The 27,711-nt window shown below is 44.7% G+C and overlaps 1 protein-coding gene across 3 annotated transcripts in view; it reads right to left on the reverse strand.

Annotated features, from left to right (window-relative positions):
* Nucleotides 1–27,711, reverse strand: part of SRRM1 (serine and arginine repetitive matrix 1) — a 605,541-nt gene that overhangs the window by 265,387 nt on the left and 312,443 nt on the right. For all 3 annotated transcript variants that reach the window (XM_086956396.1, XM_086956395.1, XM_086956397.1), the window contains exon 13: nt 5,534–5,578. In XM_086956396.1, the coding sequence (XP_086812522.1) occupies nt 5,534–5,578 (45 nt within the window). The remainder of the gene's footprint in view (nt 1–5,533; nt 5,579–27,711) is intronic.

Below are 27,711 nucleotides of genomic sequence, written 5' to 3' on the forward strand. Positions count from 1 at the left end.
CCCCCCCCACACACTTTTTGCCTGGTACCTGATGCACTTGTCCTTGGTGTGCCCTGGGCCCCTGCAATTCAGGTACCCAGGGCCTGTGTTCCTGCCCTAAAAACTATACTAAAGCCTAAACCCAATTGGCATCTCTGGTCACATGTCAGCCCGTAGTAAATGGTACCCAGGGCATTGTGACCAGAGAAGACTCCTAAGGGCTGCAGCACTTATTGTGCCACCCTTGGGGGCCCTGTACCTTGGCACCCACACACTGCATGTGCAGGCTGAGTGTCTGAATGAATGAATGAAGGGAAACTTGTACCGCGCAACTTAGCCCAAGGGCATCAAGGTGCTAATGTGGTCATACAGTCTAAAATTCTCCTAGTGCACAATTACGGGTAAGCCTCTACAAAAAAAAACCTAATTTTTAATGCTTTACGGAAAAGCCCAAGGGAGGGTTGTCCTGCCAGTTCAGGGGGAAGAGAATTCCAGAGCCTAGGCACCAGGGTAGAGAAGGCTCTACCACCCCACCTTGCTTTTTCAAATCTAGGCACTGAAAGAAGGTTTTTGTTAGATGAGCGGAGAGCTCTGCTGGGGGGAGTAAGAGTGTAGGAGGGACCTGATACCCTCAGGGCCAGAGCCATACACAGCCCAATGGGAAAGATAGGATCTTGAAGGAGATCCTAGACTGGACTGTCTAGGTGCAGAACTAAGCAAAGAGTCGACATGGCACACACCCAGGGCCGGACTGGCCCTAGCGGGCACTGGGCAATACCCCGGTGCGCCGCACGGGTAGAGGCCAGTTTTGGGCCGCAGGTGCAGTTTTGGCAGCATAGCTGCAAAATTTGGCACTAACAAAATCGGCAGAAAAATTGGCCCTGGCAAAGAGGTCGAGGTCACCCCTCCCCCCCGAGCTCTTTGTAAGTGCAGTGATGCCATTAAGAGTACATGGTGCTGGGAGGTTGTCATTACGAACTCCACAGCACCTTAATGGCTACACTGACAATTTTGACATCAAACTTATCAGCACATTAAACCCACACTGTTGCCAGTGTGGGATTTATTGTAAAATGCACTGCAGAGGGCATCTTAGAGATGCCCCCTGAAACCTAACCTACAATCCACGTCATGTCGGAGAGGCTGCCTAGGCTATTCAGTTCAAAGAAAGAGATGCACACCTAGTCGTCTGAGGTTCATCCATGTTAATCTGTGTTGTTTGTTTGCAGCATGCATTCACCTGTTATGCGCTTCGTCTCGGTGCGCTGAGTAGAAATGTCATATACAAAGAATCTCCTTTTCTGATTCCGTCAGGTTGCACAGCTAGTCTTTTTAATTGAATCAATTGAATCAATGTTTTCGCTTTTCTCTTACTCATTCTTCGTTATTTTGACTGTTTTAATTAATTTCTTCACTTGTATTATCAATTCATTTTACTCAATTATTCGGTGAACGGAATTATTTCACAAAAGCTCAGGAGTCCAATATGGGTTCCACATTCCATAATGTTTATTAAAACGGCCCAATGCATTTCGGAAAAAGCTTTTCCTTCTTCAGGGGCATCTACAAATATAAAAATCAATTTTAACTGACCGGTTCACATTTGTTAAATACTTTGTTACAAACATCAGTCATTTTTTAAAAATATAACCAATTATGACATTGCTTCTTCTCAGGTTTCTACACTTTCCCTCTTACATTTCATCTGTGATATTCTGTACTTTCTAACCCCGCAATTCTCTCTCCCTCTGTGTTATACGACCTTTTGTGCTATTTTACGCTTACCATGCTCAATGGGTCCCCAGGGTGCTTAAAATCACGTCTTGCTTCATACTTTCGTGGCGTTTCCACACGCCTTCGATGCTAATAATACTTTCTTACTTCGAGGTTCTTTTCTAAAGTGGCCCCACCCATATTCAACGTTACGAGGTAATGAATTCCTTTCATGTGTGCACCTCCTACTTTCGCGTAAACATAAACAGAGGACTAAGGTAATCATTTATCAGTCGTTTCAACTTCATAACACTACATTTCCCAGAATACCGTTTAAAAGGTACAATGATTTACTGTATACAATATTCACCCTTCTCTGAATACTTTTGAGAACGAATAGCTATGTACGTCATAGTCTGATTATTAGTTCAATTTTCTCAATGTCAGTTTGTGATATTCCCGCATGGAGGGGAACCCGGGTCCCGTGCTCATCGTTCTTGCTGATGTTAATTTTCACAATTTTTTCTTTTTTTCTCTCTTTTCATTTTCCTTCATTGTCATGTTGGGTGCAATCTCCGTGTGAGACAATTGGTAATAATACTATTCAGTTCAAAGAAAGAGATGCACACCTAGTCGTCTGAGGTTCATCCATGTTAATCTGTGTTGTTTGTTTGCAGCGTGCATTCACCTGTTATGCGCTTCGTCTCGGTGCGCTGAGTAGAAATGTCATATACAAAGAATCTCCTTTTCTGATTCCGTCAGGTTGCACAGCTAGTCTTTTTAATTGAATCAATTGAATCAATGTTTTCGCTTTTCTCTTACTCATTCTTCGTTATTTTGACTGTTTTAATTCATTTCTTCACTTGTATTATCAATTCATTTTACTCAATTATTCGGTGAACGGAATGTGGAACCCATATTGGACTCCTGAGCTTTTGTGAAATAATTCCGTTCACCGAATAATTGAGTAAAATGAATTGATAATACAAGTGAAGAAATTGATTCAATTAAAAAGACTAGCTGTGCAACCTGACGGAATCAGAAAAGGAGATTCTTTGTATATGACAGGCTGCCTAGGCTGCCACACAGCAGACATGTTGCTGGACCCCTGGGTGGAAAGCTCCCCGTTCTCCTGGGCCTGCAACAATGCACATCCTGAGACGAGGAGCCAAGCCTCCTCCCCCATGATGGGCAGGGAAAGTTTCAAAGGCATTCCACCTTTGTGAGCTTCTCCAGACCACTTGCTGTACCCAGCAACTGGCCCCCACCAGTTCTGACCCCCACTCTGGCTGGAAGACTGGCGGGAAAACCAATGTCAGAAAGGTGGGAGTGCCAGCCTGTGCCAACTCCACCTCTCAGGTGGGAAAGGCGAGGTGATGCACGACCCTGGGCTCCGGCCATCTTGAAGATGGGAAGCCCTGTCCAATCACAGCTATGCTCCTCCCCCCCCCTCCCACAGGAGAGGAGAAGGCTAGGGGGTGTACCCACCCCAGGACAGGGACCCATTGGGTCCTGCCCTTGCCCTACCAGTAACACCCCTAAATTTAGTATTTAGGGGCACCCTGAACCTTTTTCCACAGATCCAGATTACAAAACAAGAAAGAAGGTCAAGGAACACGAAGACCTGCCGTGCAGCTGCAAAAAAGAGGAAGACAACAACTGATTTGGCCCCAGCCCTACCAGCCTGTTGACCCTGGAACCTGCTCCTGTTAAACCCCGGAATCTCCAGTGGTCAGCAACCTCAAAAACCCCAGAGAACCTGACTGCCTTGTGACTCTGACTACATGGGTTTCTCACGAGCAGTGGTACTGCTCAAAGCAAGTAACAAGCCCTGGCATCAGCCCGGAGCCGCGACCCTGCACACTCTGACTGCACCCGGCTAGCCTGGCCAGGAGTGACTCAAGACCCTGAGAACGTCCCCCAGCGATTCTTACTTGGAATCCAGTGCCCAAGGACCCTCCGACGACCCTGACGACGCCTGCAGCCTCAGGATTAAGGACCCCTCCGACCGCGACCAGCAGGGGGTAAGATATCCCGACCTCAAAAGACACCCTTGCACCCAGCGCCCGACGGCCCCCTGCTCCCAACTCCTGGGTGCCTACCTATCCTCCAAGATCCCAACTTACCCCTCGAAGTGTTGGTCGCTCCAGAAGATTCACCGTCCCTGAGCCTGTAGCCTTTGTTCCCTTTTCAAGATCCTCATTGAATAACATTGAGCGCCCGACGGCTCAAAAGTACTCTGCACCCCGCCACCCGAGTGCCCCTGGGAGTGCAACCTTTGTCCTATCCTACTTCCCCATTTGCCCTGAGCAAGTGACCAGGAGCCCAGCTCCAACAGCCGCGTGGCCTGCTAGCCAGCAGCCACCAACCGAAGGCCCCCTGCCTCTCATTGGATAACATTGGGCCTAACTACCTCTGCACCCGGCCGCCCCTGTACCGCTGAGGGTGTACCAACTGTACCGACCCGAACCTGGGGGACCCCTGAGTCTATGCCCGAAACCTTAACTTCACCAGTCGAGTACTCACCTGAAAACCGATGTCTCACTTTCCTGCCATAGGATAACATTGACTGGTTTGACTCGAAATTTCTTCTAAGTGTGAAGCTTTGAAATGTTAAAATATTCATCTAAAATCAGCCGAATATCGAAATCCGAAGTACTCACCTGTAATCAGGAGAGAAGCCAGTGCTGTATCTTTTAGCCCAGTACTGAACCGCAAAAGTAATCACAACCGTGGTTACTAGTAATCTAAATTTCGTCCATAGGAAACCATTGACTGTTTTTCTGTGAAATTTAAAGTGTCTACTTTTGAAAGTTACAAATATTCCTTCAAAATCGTACCAACTACTTAAACGTACTTACTTACATGTCTTAGGTAGAGACCCTAGTGCTGAACCTAGGAGTCCAGTACTGGATTACAAAAGTAACGAGAACCTACTTTACCTGTGCTTTGAATTTCCTTCCATTGGATAACATTGCTGGTTTTGCACTAAAAAGTTTCTAAATGTCAATCAACTTTTAAAATACCTTTATATTCTTGATAAATCATTGCACTAACTAAAACGTTTTTACTAAACTGTTTTCAGCCTAGACCCCAGGACTGAATCTAGGGTCCAGTTATGAAGTTAAAAAAGTAATCTATAAAGTAATCAACTGCATTTATGTAGAAAACCCCATTGAGTTCAATGTTAAATTGTGTTTAGAATTGTGTTGCCTACTGCAACCATTGTACCTATTGTGCTTACAAAGTTTATTGCCCCTTTGCAAAGTAATTACATGAGTACTCATATCGAGAAAAGTATATTTTGATACCAGTTGGTTCTAAAAATAAAACAACTATATCTTTGAATATAAAAACAGTTGGCCGAGAGTTCAGTTCTTGAGTGTGTGAAACCTTTTGCTGACTGAGTGTGTGCAACAAATGCTTTACACTGTCCTCTGGTACTGCCTCACTGCTCGACCAAGCCACCACTTTAGAGAGTAAGGTTAGACCTGACTTTAACCTCTGTTATACCTCTGGGGATTGTGGACTCTATAGACACTGTTCCTTACTATGGCCCAGTACATATAGAGCCACTTTCTCACAGTATTAATTTCTCGGTTTCATAGCAGATCTGATAGATGTATGTCACTTTAATTATTCTATGATTTGCTTTTTTTGACTGCCAATCTTTCATTTACAATGAAGGCAATTAAAATGTTTACACAAGAGATGTTTGAAATCAAAAGTATAGGACAAGAAACAACATATACCAGCTCACATATAAAGACTTTTTACAAGTTTTGGTTTACAGAAAGATTAACGCTATGGTAGAAGATTTTATTTTTAATTAGAGACAAACCTTTTAGGCACAGGAGACTGCCACCTCTTTGCCATTTGCTGCATTCTGCAAATAAGGGAAGAAAAGGGGAAAAATGCAAGTTAGAAACATGAAAAAGCTACATACCATTGAAAATGTTGTGATGGATAATATGCACCCTTTGCAGGGTCTGTCTTTATGAAATATCTCAGCCACCATGGAAATCAAGCATTTCGTACACACCTCAATGTTGCTTACGTGCTAGCTATTCCATTGACATTGTGACACATCGCAGTTCAGTTTTCCCCATTGTAGCATCCCCCATTGAATCTAATATAGTCAACTCATTGCATTAGCTGGGTATCTGAAAAAATGTTAGTGCATCATAACGCTCTAGAAGCAGTAAGTAAAGCGAATGCAAAACCCACTCAAATAAGTATGAGGGATTACACCATTGTTTAACAAAAAAATGTATCTTCAAAATAAAAAGTACAAATTAAAATCTGCCACTTGAAAAAGTATTTTGTTAAACTGTTGCACAAGTTTCTACGAGGCATGTTTTAATAAATGTGCTTGATGCATGACAATATTTATTACAGAACTCAGAACAAATCTGGGTAAAACCAAAATGTGCATCATAAAATAAGTCCATGGCCCAATTCTTAAAGAAAGACACAAAAAGGCACCCACAGGTATTTGTCCTTGCATTGGTGCAGATGTAAGACGTTCAGAAATTCGCCAACATTTACTTAAGTATCGCTAGAAACTGCACTTAGAGCAAACGTTTGTGAATTCCATTTTTGAAGGAGAAAATATACATAGTTACAGGGTTACAATCTGGCAGGTCGACTTAACCTTTCATCCTTCGGAAGTCGATAGAATCGATACAAACGAGTTGTTTAACAAACGTCTGCTTCAGTGCTAAGAGACCCAAGCGGGGGAATACAGTTTACAAATAAGCATGTTATGGTTGGGTGTATTTGCTCATGCAACAGTCTGCTGAGTTATTGCAAATGTAATGTTTTACATCCCTTTTTTTTCCACTACCCAGGAAAAAGTTCTATCCTGCCCTTGTCTTGAGTAAGCGTTCAACCTTTTCTAATGTGGGAATAAATTGTTGAGGAGTAGGTAAATACCCTTCAACATGCAAATTAGTGGGTGTTCTAAGACTCTCAAGGCAACCAAACCGCTTTAGTCCTTCACATTCTTCAGTCCTTGTAGGTGGATTTGCAAAAAAATGGGAAAATCAGCGCCTTGCTAGATTCTGAAGCCTGATCGAATATGTGCATAATCAGAGAGGCTACCCCTCATATAATTAGAACACTACCTTAATTTGTCACCTCACTGCATGGCAGCAAAAGTGATAAGTGGATTTTTATTCACAGGGCAAGTAGATTTCTTAAGCATCACGTCCCTTGGGCAGATAGATATTTTATAAAATGTCACACACCTGCCTTGCAGATTATGTGATGTTACAATATAAAGAGTCATTTTAAGTAAGGCAGACCTACTGACTGTCAATGGGTCAGAACACCAAAATATATTTTTAAGTGGGCCTATTGGCTGTATGAAGGGATCAGCATATTTGCATGTAAAAAGCACACCTATTGTACTGTCAAAAACAAAATCGCTAATAATGATACTTCATTAATTCACACAGTGCAACATTTAATAAAAGTGAATGCCATAAAAATATATATTTTTTTAAATCAATACGTCAGCTTTTTTTGAAACAATTTTCAAGCTAAGAAAGTGCAGACATAGAAACAACCCTAAGGGGTTTAGCACTCCAGCTGAAGCGCACTGGTCTTACATAATATGATAGGCTGTCCTGGGTGCATTGATTTATTAATGATCAAGGAGACTTACTGTTTTTTTTTATGTTTCTTGGGGGAGGGGGCACTGCTGCACTCCCTACAGCCCCCCCCCCCCCTCTCCAAACATATCAAAAAGGTTGTGCCCCTGCGCCTTCTAGGAATACCTCCAAGCTCCAAAAGAACAAGTTACTTACCTTCGGTAACGCTTTTTCTGGTAGATACAGTATCTGCCTGTGGATTCCTCACCTTGTGAATATCCCCTTGTGTCAGTAACATTCGGAAATTATTTTTGTAGCTTTGCGCCGATGTGGACTTGGACGTCATAGAGACACGGCATCGCTCGCGACTCCGCTGACGTCACCGACACCTACAATAGGCCCACGCCGGCGTGATGACATCGGTTCCGCCCTTTTTCCCGGACCAATGACAGTAGATATATACACAGTACACAATAGTCAAGGTAACACACACAGTGTGAAGCAAATGCAGAAAACATTTGAAATAACACATTTTCTTGACCATGAAGTAAAAACATTACAGTAATTCTGGTATAGAAGAGTGGACAACGGGGAGGCGGGTGGGTCAGTGAGGAATCCACAGGCAGATACTGTATCTACCAGAAAAAGCGTTGCCGAAGGTAAGTAACTTGTTCTTCTGATAGATACATCTGCCAGTGGTTTCCTCACCTTGTGAATAGAGTCCCACAGCAGTCCCCTCTCCCGGAGGAGGGTGCCCACTCTTCAAAACCAGGAAGTGCTGGAGAACAGAGCGCGCAAAGTGACCCTCCCTCCTCACTTCGGTATCTAAGCAATAATGCTTCGCGAAAGTGTGGAGGGATGTCCAAGTCGCGGCTCTGCAAATATCCTCTACAGGCACACCTCTAGTCAATGCTGAGTTTGACAACTTAGCCCTTGTAGAATGAGCCCGTATACCCTCTGGTGGTTCCTTACCAGCCAAAGAGTAGCAGATCTTAATGCAGAGGACGATCCATCTTGACAATGTTCTTTTATGGACCGCTCTTCCTTTATTACAACCAGCAAAACCAATGAAGAGCTGGTCATCCATACGACAGTCTTTCGTTCTGTCCATGTAAAAGCTTACAGCCCTCTTAGGGTCCAGACGATGCAGTCTCTCCTCCTCCATGGAAGGGGGAGGGGGAGGATAAAAGGTAGGAAGGGTAAAGGATTGTCCTAGGTGGAAAGGAGTCACCACCTTTGGGAGAAAAGGAGCCCTGAACCATTCGATCAGCATGAATGGTCAAGAATGGGGGCTAGGAACTAAGAGCTTGAAGCTCACTTACCCTCCTTGCTGAGGTTATTGCAACGAGGAAGACTGTCTTTAGAGTCAAGAGCCTCATAGGACATTTGTGAAGGGGCTCAAAGGGAGCACCCATTAAAAAGGTCAAAACAAGATTTAAGTCCCACTGAGGCACAATAAAAGGAGCAGGAGGGAACTTATTTGTGAGGCCCTTCAAAAACCTTAAAACTACAGGTGACTTAAAAAGGTGGCTGGTCTGGCAAGCAGAGAAATGCAGACAGTGCTGAAAGATAGCCCTTAACTGTGGCAACAGCAAGCCCTTGCTGCGCCAGAAAGAGAGCAAACTGGAGAACATCAGATAAATCGGCTTTCAAAGGGTCAATTGTTTTCTCTCCACACCATGCGACAAATTATGACCATCTGTATGAATAGATGGACTTAGTGGAGTCACGCCTGGCTGATAAGATGACATCCACCACATCAGGCTGGAGGGGAAAGGAATTCAGGTTGCCCCGTTCAATCTCCAAGCATGAAGGAGTAATGTCTGGAGGAGGGGGTGTAGAACCTGCCCCTCCATCTGAGAGAGGAGGTCTGCCCTGAGAGGGAGACGGAGCGGCGGATGAGAGGAGAGGTGGAGAAGATATGTATACCACACCCTTCTCGGCCAATCCGGGGCGACCAATATAACTTGGGCCCGGTCTTGGCGAATCTTCCTCAGAACCCGAGGAATCCATGGTATGGGAGGAATCGCGTAAAGGAGTTGACTTCCCCAACTCAACTGAAACACATCCCCAAGGCTTCATGCATCGGATACTGCAGACTGCAGAATAACAGGCAGTGAGCATTCTCGTGAGTGGCAAACGGGTCCACCCGAGGAATTCCCCACATCTGAAAGATGTTGCGAACTACCTCCACTAGTGTTCGGCAGAGAACTGCCGACAGATTGTCTGCACAAACGTTCAGAACCCCGGCCAGATGATTTGCCATCAGACAAATCTGATGGTCCTGAACCCAGGACCAGAGCCGCAGTGCCTCCCTGCTGAGACACTGCGACCCCACTCCTCCCTGTTTGTTGATGTACCACATCGCGGTCGTGTTGTCCGTCAGGATTTGATCCGATCGACCGCGAAGGGAAAGAAGGAAGGCCTTGAGCGCCAAATGTATCACCCGCAATTCCAGAAGGTTGATGTGAAGCAACCTTTCCTCTGGAGACCAAAGACCCTGGTCCTCCAGTTCCCCCAGATGAGCACCCCACCCTAGAGTGGATGCATCCGTTATAACTGTGGCCACCGGATGAAGCAGATGAAAAGGCTTCCCTTGAGACAGGTTGCCTTCCACGCTCCACCAAGACACATCCGCCGCAGCTTCTCTGGAGATCCTCACTGACTCCCTGAGATCCCCGTTGTGTTGATACCACTGCCTGCGGAGACACCCCTGGAACGCCCTCATGTGCCAGCGTGCATGGTTGACCAACAGAATGCATGAAGCCATCAGACCGAGCCGGCAAAGGACCTTCAGAACTGGAACAATCGCTCCACTGTAAAATAAAGGAATCATTTCCTGTACGTCACAAATCCTTTGAGGAGGAGGGAATGCACGACACACAGTTGTGTCCAGTACCGCACCTATTAACAGGTTGCGCTGGGAGGGCACTAGGTGAGACTTGGGTACATTTATTGAAAAACCCAACCTGTACAACAACTGAGTTGTCTCTTGCAGATGTTGGAGCACTTTCTCTGACGACTCTGCTTTGATCAGCCAGTCGTCCAAATAAGGGAATACCAGGATCCCCGACCTTCTGAGATGTGCTGCCAACACCTTGGTGAAGACTCGAGGCGCAGTAGTGATTCCAAACTGGTAGTGTTGCGACCCCACCGTAAAATGGAGATACTTCCTGTGCGACTTCAGGATTGGTATGTGAAAATACGCATCTTGCAAGTCGAGCGACACCATTCAGTCTTCTTCCAGCAGCACTTGAAGAACCTGTGCAAGGGTGAGCATCTTGAATTTCTCCTGTTTCAGATAGAGATTCAAGATCCTGAGATCCAGGATTGGACGAAGTCTGCCATCCTTTTTGAATCAGGAAATACCGGGAGTAGCATCCCTGACCCCTTTCCTGCTCTGGGACCACCTCTATCGCACCCTTTCTTAACAGAGTCTGTACTTCCTCCTGTAGAAGTAACAGATGTTCCTCTGTGCAATAACCTTGGCAAGGAGGGTAATTGGGAGGGAATTCCCGAAAGGGAAGGGCATACCCATTTTCTACGAGATTGAGAACCCAAAGATCTGATGTAACCGATTCCCAATCCCGTAGAAAGTAGGTAAGCCGACCCCCCACCGGACCCACATGATCCTGAATGGCGGATCTAGAGGTGCTTTTCTGTGGCTGGGCGGTTGGAGAAGAGGGAGGAGGAAGAGGCTTGACGTCCTAGAGGACGAGCCTTTTGCTTTCCCCTGTATGACCTATACAAGGTATTTTGCTGCTGCTGCTATTGTTGCTGCTTCTCACCTTGTCCATAGGTCCGAAATGAAGAGCGTCCAAATCCTCTGAACTTCCTGGTCGTTGAACCTCTTACTTGAAGTCCCAGAGATTTAGCAGTTGCTCTGCTGTCTTTAAACCTCTCTAAGGCTGTATCCGCCTTCTTGCCAAAAAGTCCAACTCCATCAAATGGCAGATCCAACAGTGCTGCCTGCACTTCTGCTGAAAAATCCGAGAATTTTAGTCAAGCTGATCTTCTTGTGGCTACCGCAGTGCCCATGATCCGTGCCACAGAATCAGCAGTATCTAGACCGCTTTGGATAACTTGTCGTCCTGCTGCTTGAGTATCAGACAACAACTCCTCAAAGTCACCCCTGCTGTCATCCGGAATCTTAGGAATTAACGTGCGCATTGAGTCCATAAGTGCGTGCACATACCTCCCCATGGCATTTGTTGACTTTAACGCCATACTTGCGGAGGAGAATGTCTTCTTGGCCACTTGATCTTGCTTCTTGGCCTCCTTGTCACCAGGCACTTGGGGAAAAGCACCAACTGACTTCTTAGAACACGCAGCCTGAATTACCAGGCTTTCAGGAGAAGGGTGAGATGTTGAAAAGGCAGGGTCTTCCGGTGCCACCCTATATCTCCTCGCCACACTTTTTGAAACAGCAGGTTCAGAAAGCGGCTTTTTCCACACCTCCATAATGGGTTCAGTTAAAGCCTCATTAAATGGGAGTAACGGCTCCACTGCTGAGCTTGGTGAATGGAGTACTTCCGTAAGCAGATTTGACAAATTCAAAAGTTGGTAATGTCAAATCTAAAAGACCTGCTGCCTTCCTCATTACCACATGATATGGCTGGACATCATTCGAAGGCGCAACCGAACCTGATGGTTATTCCCACTCTGGGGAAAAATCTAGGCCACTAGCATCAGCCAGCTCTTCGAAGCAATCCTCATCCAGCTTACCTTCCTCCAAGTCTGGATGAAAATCGATGTACCTTCGTTCCTCCAAGAGGCGTTGTGCTTCCCTCCTGGACCTCTCCTTTACACGCCTCGTAGCCGGATCCACCATCAACTCAGACGGAGCCGGAGCCGACGTCGGTACCGAATCCGATGGCCCAGTTGGAAGCTCCAGAGGTCTGCTTGGAGCAGGGGATGCCGGTATCGGAGTCGTCGACTTCGGCCGTGCCGGTGTCTACTTCGGCGGAGCCGGGTACTGCCACGGCGGCGTCGGGGCTGCCATAAACGGCATGAATGGTGCCGGGACATAAGAGTGTGGAACACCCAAATTGAATGCCAGTGGACCCATGGGACCCGAAGGTGCACCAGATGGGGACCATGCCCTTGAGAATACGCCATACATAGCGTTCAGGAACGCTGATGGGTCTTGGCCTGGTGCAGGAAAAGGTGGATGAACACCCTCAGGCCGATCGAGGTGGGTTCGAATCCGGCTCTTCTATAGGCGCCGATTCTTCTTCCTCCACAGGGACTTCCTCCTCCTCCTCTTGAGCCGGAGACTGCGTCGGAGTTGGTAGAAGCCGGAGCCAGGGAATGAACTTGTGACTCCGAAGGCGAGGCCTCACTTTCCCAATCCGTAGTCTCCTGCGGCGGGATCACCTTCGATCGAACCTTTTTGGGCGACCTCGACTTTAAACCCCCGACTTCTCACCCGAATGACGTCGAGACTCATGCCTCCTTCTCTTGTGCTTCTTATGCGATTTCGAAGCATGTTCCGACGAGGACTTTGAAGCCGATGCCTCTCGAGATCTTGATCTTGACTTAGTCCTCCTCGAGCGGGATCTTGAAGTCTTCCTACCCTTGTCGGCCTTCAGCTTCGCTACAAAAAGTTTGGTTTCCCTCTCTCGCAGGGCATTTGGGGTCATTTTTCGGCACGATGAACATCCATTCACGTTGTGGTCGGAGCTTAACCCCTTCGCTGCTCATGACTAGCTCAGCTCGTCATGAGGCACGGTTGAGCTGTGCTCATGACGAGCTGAGCTCGTCATGAACAATGGGAATTCAGAGAATGCAGCACAGGAGGGGAATATCTCAAGCACCCAAGTGGTTAAACACCAAATACAGTCTTGGTGCGGATCTGTAATGGACATCCTCTTCCCGCACTCCCTGCAGGGCATGAATCCGGTCTTCTTTGTCGACATTTTAGGGAGACAAAGAGGCAAGAGAACAAGAAAACAAGGAAAAAAGGGAACTGATTCATCACGCCGGCGTGGGCCTATTGTAGGCGTCGGTGACGTCAGCGGAGTCGCGAGCGATGCCGTGTCTCTATGACGTCCAAGTCCACGTCGGCGCGAAGCTACAAAAAGAATTTCCGAATGTTGCTGACGCAAGGAGATATTCACAAGGTGAGGAATCCACTGGCAGATGTATCTATCAGAAATTATATTTATAACGCCCTTGCAGAGCATTATGCGGTGCGTCTGGCAAGGAGTAGTGAATAATAAATGAGCAACACCTGCTGCTCATTTATTATTCATTTAAAAAAATATATATATTATTTGGGTGTCCTGGTGCCCACATGCTTAATTTTTGCTGGACGAGGCCCAGGGCCCCTAACTAACTCCTTGAAAGCGACCCCATAGCTGCGCAGGAGCCAGCAACTCTTATTTATATTTTTGAATTTTTAAAACTGGGAACCACAGGTGTCCTGTAGGGGCACCTGCAATCTACCTTCCAATGTGGACTACAGGGGAGCTTCAAGACCCCGCGGCCCCAGTTAGCTCCCCAGACGGCATTATACTGTGTGTTGCTGTGAGCCAGCACCATTCCTTTGTTGCCATCCGGGCTAGAGCAGCATTTGTTTTCTGTCCGAGAGAGGGGAGGCTGGGCATGCCCACAGTCACCTGGGCAGAAAACAGTAGTGTCTCTGGGGAAGGGGTCCCCAGGTCCAATCATCCATTTGGGAAGAGTGGGTTGCGCCCCTTCCGTTTGTATATTACCAGCCCCAAGGCCTATGAAAGGCTCAGGGAGGGTTGCGCCCCTTCCCTTATTAATTAATATGTGCCACCCCAAGCCCTTGCCCACCCCACTACCCTCTCCCCTTTTTTTGTAAGTGTAGGAGGCCACAATTTTTATCTGCAAATGTGGGGCAAAATACATTTTTGCACCAGAGGGAAGAGTCCCTTCAAGCCTCTAGGAGCACTACCCTACCAACCAGGATGTGTGGGATATGTCCCCCTATATCTTAGGTTTTGCGTTTTCTCAGGACAGGGGGCAGAGTCAACTAGTCCTAAGATGGCTGCCCCCACAATGTTGTTTATTTGGTGGCTGCCAACCAAATCTCGACTTGAAATTGGTAAGCTCCACTTATTATCCGCAGCATAAAAAATCTCTCTATATTTTTTAGCTGTCATTTCGTGAAAACTACGGAATGGAATTGCATCAAATCACGAAAAGCACATTTTCTGGTTTTATTCTGATCGGGTTGTTACGGGTCTAATTCCCCCCACCACCACATATTTTGTTGGCACTCAATTGATGGATCACCTCGAACCTTTACAGGAAAGAGCTGAGTGAGGTGGAGGAGGCTATTTCTGGAACGTTTTTCACAGATGGGTCAGATGGCATCGATGTTATAAGTAACCCAAAATTATTTTCCTATGGAAGTATGGTCCTAACTAGAACTACTAAAGATATTGCAAACTATGGATAACTTCCATAACTATATAGAGGAATGTAACCAAAGGTTGAGATCCTTTAGAAGGTTATTGAACTGTGAGATGACTTGCAATATCCTTTATCATGCCAGGGAATACTTTATCCCATATAATGCATTGTCACACCATCACCTTTCCCACAAACGAATAAAAACCGTGGTGCCTAGCTCTTTTATGTTAAAGAACGAGCATGTTTGCAAACGAAGAATACAAATAAAACCTCTAGTGAAAAATGAAATGTATTTAAACACTGTTAGATATTTGAAAGTTCAATACAAGCAAGTTTAAAAAAAATTCTGCAGTTTTTATACAGGGATTACAGAAGCCCAAGTGTGTATGTATGTATGTATATATATACATATATATATATATATATACACACATATATATACACACATATATATATTTTCACTGAAAAAGGTTTCACACCAATTATAGTTAGGAATTAGCATTTAAAAAACCTATTAAATTCACTGAAAAAACCATAGGTTTCACACCAGTTCTAGTTACCTGGAAATTTTACTGACATAAAACCATTGAAATTCCCACGTTATAGTTAGTTGGACTCACTATAACTTGCGCGTGCAATGCACTGCTGATGACGTCACATATTACATCACTCATGACATGGTCAGTGACATCACTCATGACATCACTGATGACACCATCCAGTGAATGTGTGTCTTTCTGAAAAATAAATATGTTTTATATATGTATATGTAAAGGTCGATGGAAGAATAAATATTTAAATAAGTGTCTAAAGGGATGTTATTAAAAAAAAATTTGATTGGTTAACTGGCTAATTAAGTGTATCTTAGTGAATACATATATTAGTGAGTAATGTTTAAATACTTAAATATATGTATCAGTGTTTCACTTTGTGTATAAGTGGCTGCATGGGTTGGTGAGTAGCTACATGTGTGTGTATATGGGTTATTAGATTGTTTTTTTAGTATCAGTTTGAGTGTCTGTATGGTTTGGTGGGAGTATTACTTAGCACATAGATGCATCAATGACTGACTCACTGTATGTGTTTTGAAGACAGCATATGTGCAGGACTGTATGGGTGGATGAGTGTGTATATGTGTGTGTTAGTGAGTGAAAGCCTGCCTCACTAGTGTCTTTATGAGTAACTACATATGTTTAAATCCAGTATATGTGAGTATTGATGTATATAAGTGAGTATATGTGAGAGTGAGAGATAGTAAGAGTTCCTGTTTAAATATGTATGTGTTTCTATAAGTGATTGTTTAAGAGAGTAAGTATGTGTAAGTTTTCTTAGAAGGTGGTAGTGTGTGTATAGTTGTATATGCAAATAAATGGATGTTCAATACTATATTTGCATGTGTTAGTATGTGTAAGTAACTTTTGGATGACTGTTGGTGTGTAACAGGATGTATAGGTGTATCACTACATATGATGAGTGAGTATATGTATGAGTGACTATATAGAACTGTTGGTGAATGAGTGGATGTGTATATAAATGCTGGAATTATAGATTTGGTTGTTGTAACTGGTATGGGTATCTGCATTGTTTTGAAAATTTTAGTTTGTATTTTTGAATATGTGTTTCAAGGGTTACATTACAGTGAAAGGAGGTCTGTCACTCTGTCACAAGGATGGCATCATCAGTGATGTCATGAGTGATGTCACGGACCATGTCATGAGTGATGTAATATGTGACGTCATCAGCAGTGCATTGCACGCGCAGGTTATAGTGAGTCCAACTAACTATAACGTGGGAATTTCAATGGTTTTAGGTCAGTAAAATTTCCAGGTAACTATAACTGGTGTGAAACCTATGGTTTTTTCAGTGAATTTAATAGGTTTTTTAAATGCTAATTCCTAACTATAACTGGTGTGAAACCTCTGTTTTTTTCAGTGAATTTCATAGGTTTTTTTAATGCTAATTCCTAACTATAACTGGTGTGAAACCTATGGTTTTTACAGTGAATTTAATAGATTTTTTAAATGCGAATTCCTAACTATAAGTCTCACTTTATAAGTAATTGGTCTACATTGGGCTACATTTGGGCTCCAACATATATATAGCCCAATGTGGCCAAATATATATTTTTTTAAGTTAATTTTCTTGAAAACCTCGTGAGCATATATCTTGAGACATAGCAAAGGCACATCGGGCTACCAGTCCCTTCAATTTTGCAAATTATTTTTTGTATATTTTCATTTTTAAATTTTTTTTTTGCATCGGAGCGCTCCCGGTGCGCGCCCCCGGGGAGCGCAACGGAAAGCGTACTATTATGAAGTGCCCCGGAGCGCGTCCCGTAAGCACCATTTTTGCGAACGAAAACATGATCGTGACGTATCGCGTAGCCGCGTCTACGTGATACGCGCGGCGTAAGCGCACCCGGAAGCACTCGAGCGAATACGATCCCGCAACGTAATCTTCCGACGCACTTACGTGACGCGCCCCGGCGCGTAGCGTTAGCGCGTCGGGTCATATTACCTAAAATTAACACTTTTCATTGGTTCAGGATATTTTTTTTCCAAATGATGAAAGCCCTACCCTTTTTTCCCTTATTCTACCTTTTTCCTTTGAGAGAGGAAGACATATACTTATATCTGTCGAAAATGGCTACATTAGCTGCAGCTGCTGGATCTTCTGGACCACCACCACCACAAGGACCTCCACAACTTCACAGTGGTGGAGATCAAGAACAGGAGGAGGGTGAGGACGAAGAGCAGAGTAGATTCGTCTGAGAGGACAACATAACCTACAAGCCAAAAAAGCACATCATATGGCAATTTTTTTCTATCCCGAGTGACAAAAAGAAAGTAAATGCACCTAAAGCAACCTGCCTAATCTGTCATCAGGAGCTGTCAAGGGGGAATCCCAACAAGAAATACTACTTAGGCAACCACACAATGATTAGGCATATGCTTAGAAAGCATCCCAATAACTATTCTAGGGCAGAGATCAGGGAACTGGCCAAAAACCCTGTCCAATCTTCTGCCAGCACCTCCCAAACTACTGTTTCCACCCCATCAGGACCGGGAGTTAGGGAGACATGCTCCATCATACAAACCAACTTTTCAAATTTTAAAATGGTTTGTAAATGTTGTGGTCAAACAATTTGCTATGGTGAACAATGCATCACACTTATTAATCGTGCTTGGGAAAACCACAAGTGCCAAAGGAAATATTAATTTGTTGCACTTTTTTTCCTCCTGTTGAGCCCTTTTGAAATGCCTGTTTTTTGTTTCTCCCCTTAAAAAATACAAAAAAACAAAAAATTTTCAGAAAAACCAAAAAAAGAAAAAAATGTTTAAAACCCCCCCCAAAAAAATATAAAACAACAAAAAGAATAAAAAAAACCAGTTCTTTTCAGAACTACCTCCCATTTATATAAAATGACTTAAATTTTAAAACTCTGCCATTCTCTTTTCTCCCTGGTGCGCGTACCGGGCGCTCCCCCCGCGCAAATCGAAAAAAAAATATATTTTTTTTTTTTGCCCCGCGGGGCCCTTTTATAGCCCCCACATGAAACCTAGGGGGTCAGGGGGGTCTACTCTACCCCCTAATGGTCTTTTCCCCCTTTGTTTTGGCCACCTCTTGTGTCTCGATCATACCGAGACACAAGATGGCGGCCGCTCCGGACCATTTGGAATGTTTACAGACACCAGAAAGCCAATCAGCTTTCCGTGCGCAAGTCGCGCCCGGAGAGCTCCCCGGAGCGCGTACCGGGGCGCGCCTACAGATATATATATTTTTTTGAACCTAAATTACTCAAAATCCACTGGAGCACATATCTTGAGACATAGCAAAGGCACATCGGGCTACCAGTCCCTTCAATTTTGCAAATTTTTTTTTGTATATTTTCATTTTTAAATTTTTTTTTGCATCGGAGCGCTCCCGGTGCGCGCCCCGGGGAGCGCAACGGAAAGCGTACTATTATGAAGTGCCCCGGAGCGCGTCCCGTAAGCACCATTTTCGCGAACGAAAACATGATCGTGACGTATCGCGTAGCCGCGTCCACGTGATACGCACGGCGTAAGCGCACCCGGAAGCACTCGAGCGAATACGATCGCGCAACGTAATCTTCCGACGCACTTACGTGACGCGCCCCGGCGCGTAGCGTTAGCGCGTCGGGTCATATTACCTAAAATTAACACTTTTCATTGGTTCAGGATATTTTTTTTCCAAATGATGAAAGCCCTACCCTTTTTTCCCTTATTCTACCTTTTTCCTTTGAGAGAGGAAGACATATACTTATATCTGTCGAAAATGGCTACATTAGCTGCAGCTGCTGGATCTTCTGGACCACCACCACCACAAGGACCTCCACAACTTCACAGTGGTGGAGATCAAGAACAGGAGGAGGGTGAGGACGAAGAGCAGAGTAGATTCGTCTGAGAGGACAACATAACCTACAAGCCAAAAAAGCACATCATATGGCAATTTTTTTCTATCCCGAGTGACAAAAAGAAAGTAAATGCACCTAAAGCAACCTGCCTAATCTGTCATCAGGAGCTGTCAAGGGGGAATCCCAACAAGAAATACTACTTAGGCAACCACATAATGATTAGGCATATGCTTAGAAAGCATCCCAATAACTATTCTAGGGCAGAGATCAGGGAACTGGCCAAAAACCCTGTCCAATCTTCTGCCAGCACCTCCCAAACTACTGTTTCCACCCCATCAGGACCGGGAGTTAGGGAGACATGCTCCATCATACAAACCAACTTTTCAAATTTTAAAATGGTTTGTAAATGTTGTGGTCAAACAATTTGCTATGGTGAACAATGCATCACACTTATTAATCGTGCTTGGGAAAACCACAAGTGCCAAAGGAAATATTAATTTGTTGCACTTTTTTTCCTCCTGTTGAGCCCTTTTGAAATGCCTGTTTTTTGTTTCTCCCCTTAAAAAATACAAAAAAACAAAAAATGTTCAGAAAAACCAAAAAAAGAAAAAAATGTTTAAAAACCCCCCCAAAAAAATATAAAACAACAAAAAGAATAAAAAAAAACAGTTCTTTTCAGAACTACCTCCCATTTATATAAAATGACTTAAATTTTAAAACTCTGCCATTCTCTTTTCTCCCTGGTGCGCGTACCGGGCGCTCCCCCCGCGCAAATCGAAAAAAAAATATATTTTTTTTTTTTGCCCCGCGGGGCCCTTTTATAGCCCCCACATGAAACCTAGGGGGTCAGGGGGGTCTACTCTACCCCCTAATGGTCTTTTCCCCCTTTGTTTTGGCCACCTCTTGTGTCTCGATCATACCGAGACACAAGATGGCGGCCGCTCCGGACCATTTGGAATGTTTACAGACACCAGAAAGCCAATCAGCTTTCCGTGCGCAAGTCGCGTAGCGCGCCCGGAGAGCTCCCCGGAGCGCGTACCGGGGCGCGCCTACAGATATATATATTTTTTTGAACCTAAATTACTCAAAATCCACTGGAGCACATATCTTGAGACATAGCAAAGGCACATCGGGCTACCAGTCCCTACAATTTTGCCAAGATTGGTGGAAAACCATTCAGCCGTTAGGGCTAAAAGTGAGGTAGACCGCCCCATGGAAATTAACATGGGGAAAACGCGTTTTGGGACCCCCCCTTTTATCTCGGCCCCCGCTTGACGCATCCCCCCCAAACTTTCAGGGAAGGACCGGAGCTCGAAGAGGCCATTTTGAGGCAATTTTCATGCAGATTCGTCAACCGGCGCCAAAGTTATTCCAAATAGAATTTTGAGATGTAACATTGAAAAAAATTCTAACTATAACTTATAAGGTTATATTAGAGATAGATATATATATATCTATCTCTATCTCTCTATCTCTATATATATCTATATATATACACACACACAGTTCAGGTAGCACCAAAAGCGAGGGAGGCCACAGGAAAACTCTTGAAGTTTTATTAATTAAATGGTCGACATCATGCCAGCAAGCACTGCTTCCAAAGCAAGCATCAAGTCTTTAAAATTGTCAGACACGTTTCAGGAATTCTTTTCCTTTCTTCAGTGGCAAACAGGTGAGTACCTGTGGCCTCCCTCGCTTTTGGTGCTACCTGAACTGTGTGTGTGTATATAAAAATATATATATATATATATATATATATATATATATATATATATATATATATATATATATATATATATATTTTTGGAAAACAAAGGAGGCGGCACAATCAGGATATCTTTGTTAAGCCTTATTTATTTCAAGACTTTCACCCCACCAACGCGTTTCAGCCTCACACGGCCTTGCTCACGGTTGGTTAGTCCCTCTACAGTGTTTCTATTTATACTGGCCCATAGTTAGCCATTTATGAGGCATTATGGGATATGTAGTTTGTGTTACATTTTAAGTGAAAAATTAAAAATTGAAAGAAAAGAAAGACTTGGCATGCTTATTAATTTCAGCATGTTGTTAGTAACATAATATCATTATCATGATTCTGGGTCTAGTACCCTAGTCTTTTCATGATGTTCATAGTTTCATCTTTGAAAATATGGGGTGTAGTACCCTATTTTCTTCTGAGGTTTTTTAATCCAGGTGAATGTGCAGGTCTTCCCCAAAGTTCATCCCCCTTGGGTGCTTGGTGCGGAGTCTGATAATCATCCGCGACTCCATTTGTCGTAGTCTGCGGACCATATCTCCCCCTCGTTCCATTTTGTCCAAAACTTTTGCACCAAAGAAATGCATTTGCCTCCAATCTCCATTCTGACATGTGCTCATGTGTTTGGCAGTGGCATATTGCATGTTGGAATTTTTTACTGCCCTTATATGTTCTAAGATTCTTTTCTTCAACATGCAGGTCGTGCTCCCCACGTACTTCATTCCACACTTGCATTGGATTATGTAAACAACATTTTTGGAGCTGCATGAAATTTGTTGTTCTATTTTCATGGACTTGCCGTTTGGTTCCTCAATCATTTTCATGTTTTTACCAATTTTGCAAGCCTTACAAGAGTTGCAGGGTTGGAATCCATTGCGTTGCGTGTTTAGCCAATTCTGTTTTGGTTTTTCTTGGAAGTGACTCTTAACTAGTAAGTCTTTCAATGAAGTGTTCTTTTTATATGTTATTAGAGGAGCATTTCCAATAGTGGTTCCAATGTCAGGATCTTTTGTCCCTTATTGTTGTTACCTCTGTAACTGCCTCTTGAATTACCTCTGGGTGATGTTGGTGTGAAAGATGTGGATTGCTGATTCGTTCCTGTGTTCTTTGAGCCCCCTCTATAGGTGGATCTACGAAAGGAACCTCTGTGTGTTGGCTGTTGCAATGCTCCCATTGACTTAGCCGTTTCCGTATCTTTCTTCATTTTTTCTAATGTCTCGTCTGTGCTTGAACCAAACAATGTCTTCTGATCAAATGGTTTGTTCAGTAGGGCGGTTTGTACTTCTTGTTTGAATCCTGAGATTCTAAGCCATGCGTGCCTTCTTAGCATGACACTAGTGTTAATCGACCTTGCTGCAGTGTCTGCTGCGTCTAATGCACATTTAATGGAAGTATTGGTTATTATTTTACCTTCCTGTATTAATTGGTCTGCCTTCTTCTGATGTTCTTTTGGGAGATGTGTGAGAAGTTTCTCTAACTCATCGTAATGTGCCCTGTCGTAACGTGCGAGTAGTGCTTGTGTATTGGCTATACGCCAGCTATTCGCTGCCTGTGATGCTACTCTTTTGCCTGATGCATCTATTAACTTTGACTCTTTATCTGGTGGAGGAGCCTCTCCTGTAGATAATGAGTTTGCTCTTTTACGAGCGTTTGAGACCACCAGCGAGTCTAGAGGTACATGCCCTCTAATAAATATTGGGTCCTTTGGAGCCGCTTTGTATTTTTTATCGATTCTTGGGTTTAACACCCTGGCTCTCACTGGGTTTTCGAATATTTCCTCTGTGTGAGTAAGAAGACCCTTCAACATAGGAAGAGTACCTGATGTTCTCTGTGCATTAGGTAGAGTCTCTAACAAGAAATCCTCTATTTGAGGTTCTGTATGCATATCTAGTTTGTGATATTTTGCTGCCCTATTAATGAGCTGCACAAAACCTGTGTTATCATCAGGTGGTGAAGGCTTTGAGGGATATAGCTCTGGGTCGTTGTCCTCATCTGACCCTACATCATAATTTTCCCATGGATCCTCCTCATCTAGGATAGTTTCGTCATCCCCTTGAGGTTCTCCCTCCCCTAGATCACTGTCTACATCTGACTGAGGTGTAGCTGGTCTTGGTGTGGAAGGTGTAGGAATATTTGGTCTATTGTGAGGAATAGGAGAAGAGGGTGTTACTCTAGGACGAGGAGAAGCAGGAGGAGTTATATTCGTCCCCATTGTTCTCTTTTTTGAAGGAAGAGGTTTATCCTCTGACTGTTCACTCTTTCTCTTCTTCGTGACCACTTTCCCAGTTTGTGGATCAATAAACAAGATCTTTTGTTTGGGATCTGTCTGTTGCTCCTGAATCGGTACCGAGGGTCCTGGTTCCGAGAGGTGCTTTAGTTTTCGATCGTCAGATCTTGTTGTTTTCGACACCGAATGTCTGCTCGATTCCGACTTTCTTGGTATCGAGTGTCTCTTGGGCGATAAGTCATATTTATGTTTCGACATGGAATGTTTCGATACCGAGCTCTCCTTTGTATGTAGCCTCGGTGCCGAAGTCGATGTCGCCCTTTTCTCGGATCCGACATGGTGGGAGTCCGAGTGTTTCGGTTTCAGTTTCGGTTTCGTTGCCGGGCCCGAGGGCGGGGCGTCGGAAACTTTTTTCAGCGGTTTGACCGGGCCCGAGGGCGGGGTCGTTACCGCACGGGGTCGGTTTTTCGGTAAGGGGACGTCGTCACTCACGGTTTGTTGCTCGATGAGTTCTTCAACCTCCGACTGGTCCCCTTCCGACCCCGACTGGTCCTCTTCTTCCTCGATTTGTTCGTCTCCGAACAGCTCCGGGATCGCTTCCGCCTGCATTCTGGAAACCTCGTGTCTTCGAGCTCGACGATTTCTAATCGTTAGCTTGGAGGAGAATGCTGCGCAGGCTTCGCAGTCCCTGGATTCGTGTTCAGGCGATAGACAGAGGTTGCACACCTCGTGTAGGTCCTTGTGTGGGAACTTAGCACCACACGTTGGACATTTTTTTAATGGAGTCCTTTCCATGGACTCCGGGCTTGACTGCGTCGAGAAAGGCCTCCTGTTCTTCGACGTAGATCCAAGTTTTTCTCTTCTATTTTAAATTTGTAACGCGTCGGAATGGAAATGAACGCGTTCGAATAACAATACCGTCGAATTGGAAAGGGAATACGCGCCGAAAATCACTTTTTTCTGAAGTTGATCTGGAGCGTCTCGATCTTCATCCGAACCCTATGGCGGAAAAAAACAATCTAAGGATGGAGCCGATGCCCATGCGCACTACCAACCAAGGGAGGAGTCACCAAGAGACAAAAGACTCTCCAAGAGAAAAACAAAGTGCAATCATCCGAGCCCAACACCAGATGGCGATCTATTCATAATGTACCATCTGCAGCCCATATGCCTCGAACACATATATACATATACATATACACATATACATATATACATATACATATATACATATACACATACATACATATATATATATATACACACACACACATATATAAATACACACATACATATATATATATACACACATGCATATATATATATATATACACACACACATACATATATATATATATACACACACATACATATATATACACACATACATATATATTATATATATACACACATACATATATATACATACATACACACATACATATATATACATACATACATACATATACACACCCCACACACACACACATTATATAAATATAAAATTCTGCAAATTAGAAAGACTGTACTCCACCAAAGCATCTATTCAAATTCAGGTAATTGAATGTATTTAGTATTTAAACATATTAATCAATTGCTAGAGTTAAACACATTATTCCAAATTTACCCAGATTTGTACTGGGGAAAAACATCTTTGCTGAACTCCAAAGAAATTCTATATGGAAGGTTTAGCTGCCCTGAAGACCATCTGTTGAGCTACTGAAAGATTTAAATCAAGAGGGGTGGGTTAAATTGCCTAGATATAAAGGATTATTCAAGAGCCTTCCAACTATGCATCTTGAGCAAATGGCCCTGGGGAGAATCCACCAAACAGTGGGCTGATACGGAACAGGCAGAAGGTGCAAGACTACCAATGGATATAATGTTGCCCCAGTAGCAATATAGAGTTCACAATCTGTTTTATTATTCTATCATGACTATGTTCCACGATACCTGGGAGTGCCTGATGTTAGCAAGGAAGTGGAGGACTCACCTCACCACAGACACAGATACATTTTAAAACTCAGATTCCTCAAGTGTGATGGATGGAATGATTTTAAGAAAGCAGAGGTAGTGAGACTGTTGACTGTGGGTGGATCTACTTCACAATGCAAAGGTTAGATCATCTGAAGATTGGATCAGAGTGCTTGGGATACAGGAAAGTAAGATTTTGCCATCAGCCGTTGCATCACTGGATGTTAAAACTGAGGTCAGGTCTGCAGCAGGGAGGCTAATCATGCAGCTTCAAATAATATCACTGGTTTCAGAGGGATAAAATGCCTAGTGCCTCAGCTATCTAAATTGGTTAGTGCACCCTTGACAAGCACGAAATGGCGATAAACAGAAAACTGGAACAAAGCATTTGGATGGGAGGTACAAATGAGTAGGGAGGATCCTCTCTGGTGAGTCAAAGGGATAGACAGCACTGCTGTACAGAATAGTGAATCCTCCCTCATCATGATAGTAATCTTAACCCTTGGTAGCTCAGGACACATTCAGCCACTGGGTAGTGCCTTAGTTGGATCTTTTGACATCACTGAGAACAGGCAGTGTCATGGTTACTATGTTGTTGGACTTGGCCGTTTTGGCAGGTTCACCCCTGAACTTTTTGCCTTAATCTCTGACATAGTGGTCGTGATTTTTGGCCTCTGTGTACTTTAGCACTGTAGCCCAGTGTAAAGTGTGTGCGCTCTCTGAGTGCGTGTAGTGAGATTGGTCTGCCCTCCCATTGGAATGCATGGGGTATACGTGTGTCCATGGTAAATCCTGATATGAGAGGAGTGAAGGGGCCAGTTTAAAATGTGCGAACTCGTGAGAACAAATGTTGAGCAATGTGCGCAGATTTATGGTGACTGGTGGAGAAATGCCACTTTTAGAAGTTGGCATTTCTGTGTACTATGTGCCTGCCTGCCTGATGTGAATTGCATGTCTGGCTTGTGATTGACAGGTACTGGATGAGTTGGGTGGCTCCAGGAGCCAGGATGGGTCTGCCCAGTGGTGAATAGGGAGATCTGCATGTAGATGGGAGGGAGGAGTTGCACCTGGGACCTGAATAGGGCTGTGCCTTCCATCCACAATGCTGGCTCCGCCCCTGTGGTGCGTCTGAGCCCTGCCTGCTGCCACCACCGAGAGAAGACTGCAGCCTGCGCCCCAGAACTGGTGAGTTGAGACGGCTGAGGGGGGAGGCTAGGTATTTTTCTAGTGCCGACCGCGGCACTGTAAGGGCAGTGGTGCTGAGTGGTCCTGCCAGAGAGCAGGCCATTTCAACGATGGGAACAACATTATCTCCTCAGAGGGGCCAGAGGGCACTGTGGTGCTGGGCCCGTATTTCTGTTTCCAGCTGCCCCGATGGCTAGAGGGCAGCTGCCAAAAGGGCCATAATAATTTAAAGGGCAAGAGGGGGTCGTGCCCTCTCCCCGTGTGGTGCCATTCGAGCCACCAGGCCATTTCCACATTTAGAGCGGCCCCGGATGGCTTTAAAATTTTAATTATTATTGCTTTGCTTACTTTGTTCTTTTGGCACTGAATTTTTCATTTTAAATTATCCCCTTGTGGCACGCACTGCCTGTATTTTAAATTTCGCCCCCCACAGCAGCCGACTAGGTGCTGCCTCGGAGCATTCACTTTAGCCGCCATCTTGGGTGAGTAAGAGGGCGAGCTGACTAGTTGCTCGGCCCTCCCACCCTCACCAGCATAAAATGCCCACCTTTCCATGGACAAGCGCAGCGGGCGCGCCGAAGGCTCGCCAAAGGCGAGCCAGTCTGCGCCCGTCCGCGACCGGTCGCGGCCAGAACCCCTGCCCAATGTGACATTATAGGGTCAGAAAGGCTGCACTATACCAGAGAACAACTGCTGAAACTGTGCCCGGGGATTGAAGAGGGATGTAAGCACAGGATACACGTGGATAATCCTCCACTGCAGTGCACTGCCTGCGCCTTTGACCCACGTACACCTAAGGGCTTGGAGAAGGAGGCTGAAAGGGTGAGCATGGCGGTGTTAAACTGCCCTTCACTGAAGAAGCACAAATTCGAAATGCACGATCTGCTGGATGTGCTTTTCCTAACCGAAACCTGGTTGGATGAGAAATCCACCCCAGAAATCCCGGAGGCTCTCCCTTTAGACTATTGCTTGTTAAGAGTCTACAGGGGGACTCAGCGGGGGGGGGGGGTGACATTGCGCGGATACACAAAAGGGAGCTGCCATGTACTCTGGTCCCTATAAAGATCAACAGCGAGGCGGGGTTCTTTACCATAAAAAACTCCCCGAAAAGCATGATTAATGGTTTTTTGATTTACCGACCTCCTGGTTCGACCTGACAGTTTTCTGATAGCCTGGCAGGGAACGCCACTCAGTCTGCACTACGCTACAGCAAGTTTCTAATCCTGGGGGATTTCAATATACACCTCGAAGATATAAACTGTAGAGAGGCGCAGGAGGTCATGTTGAATGCTGGAACTTCAGTCAGTTTTACCCACGCACCAATTCGGACACCTGCTTGATCCTATTTTTTCGAACTGGGAGGGAGTGTAGGTCTCGCCCCCCGTTAGGGTACCATGGTCTGACCACTGTCTTATCCCTTTAAGGCTGAACTTAAGCCCAGTAGAACGGGATGAGCCGAAATCCCTGCACCCTAAACGTAGGAATTGGAAAACATTTAGTCAAGAAGCCTATAAATTGGCATTAC

The sequence above is a fragment of the Lissotriton vulgaris genome, chromosome 2_1 (assembly GCF_964263255.1).
Source record: "Lissotriton vulgaris chromosome 2_1, aLisVul1.2, whole genome shotgun sequence".
NCBI lineage: Eukaryota > Metazoa > Chordata > Amphibia > Caudata > Salamandridae > Lissotriton > Lissotriton vulgaris.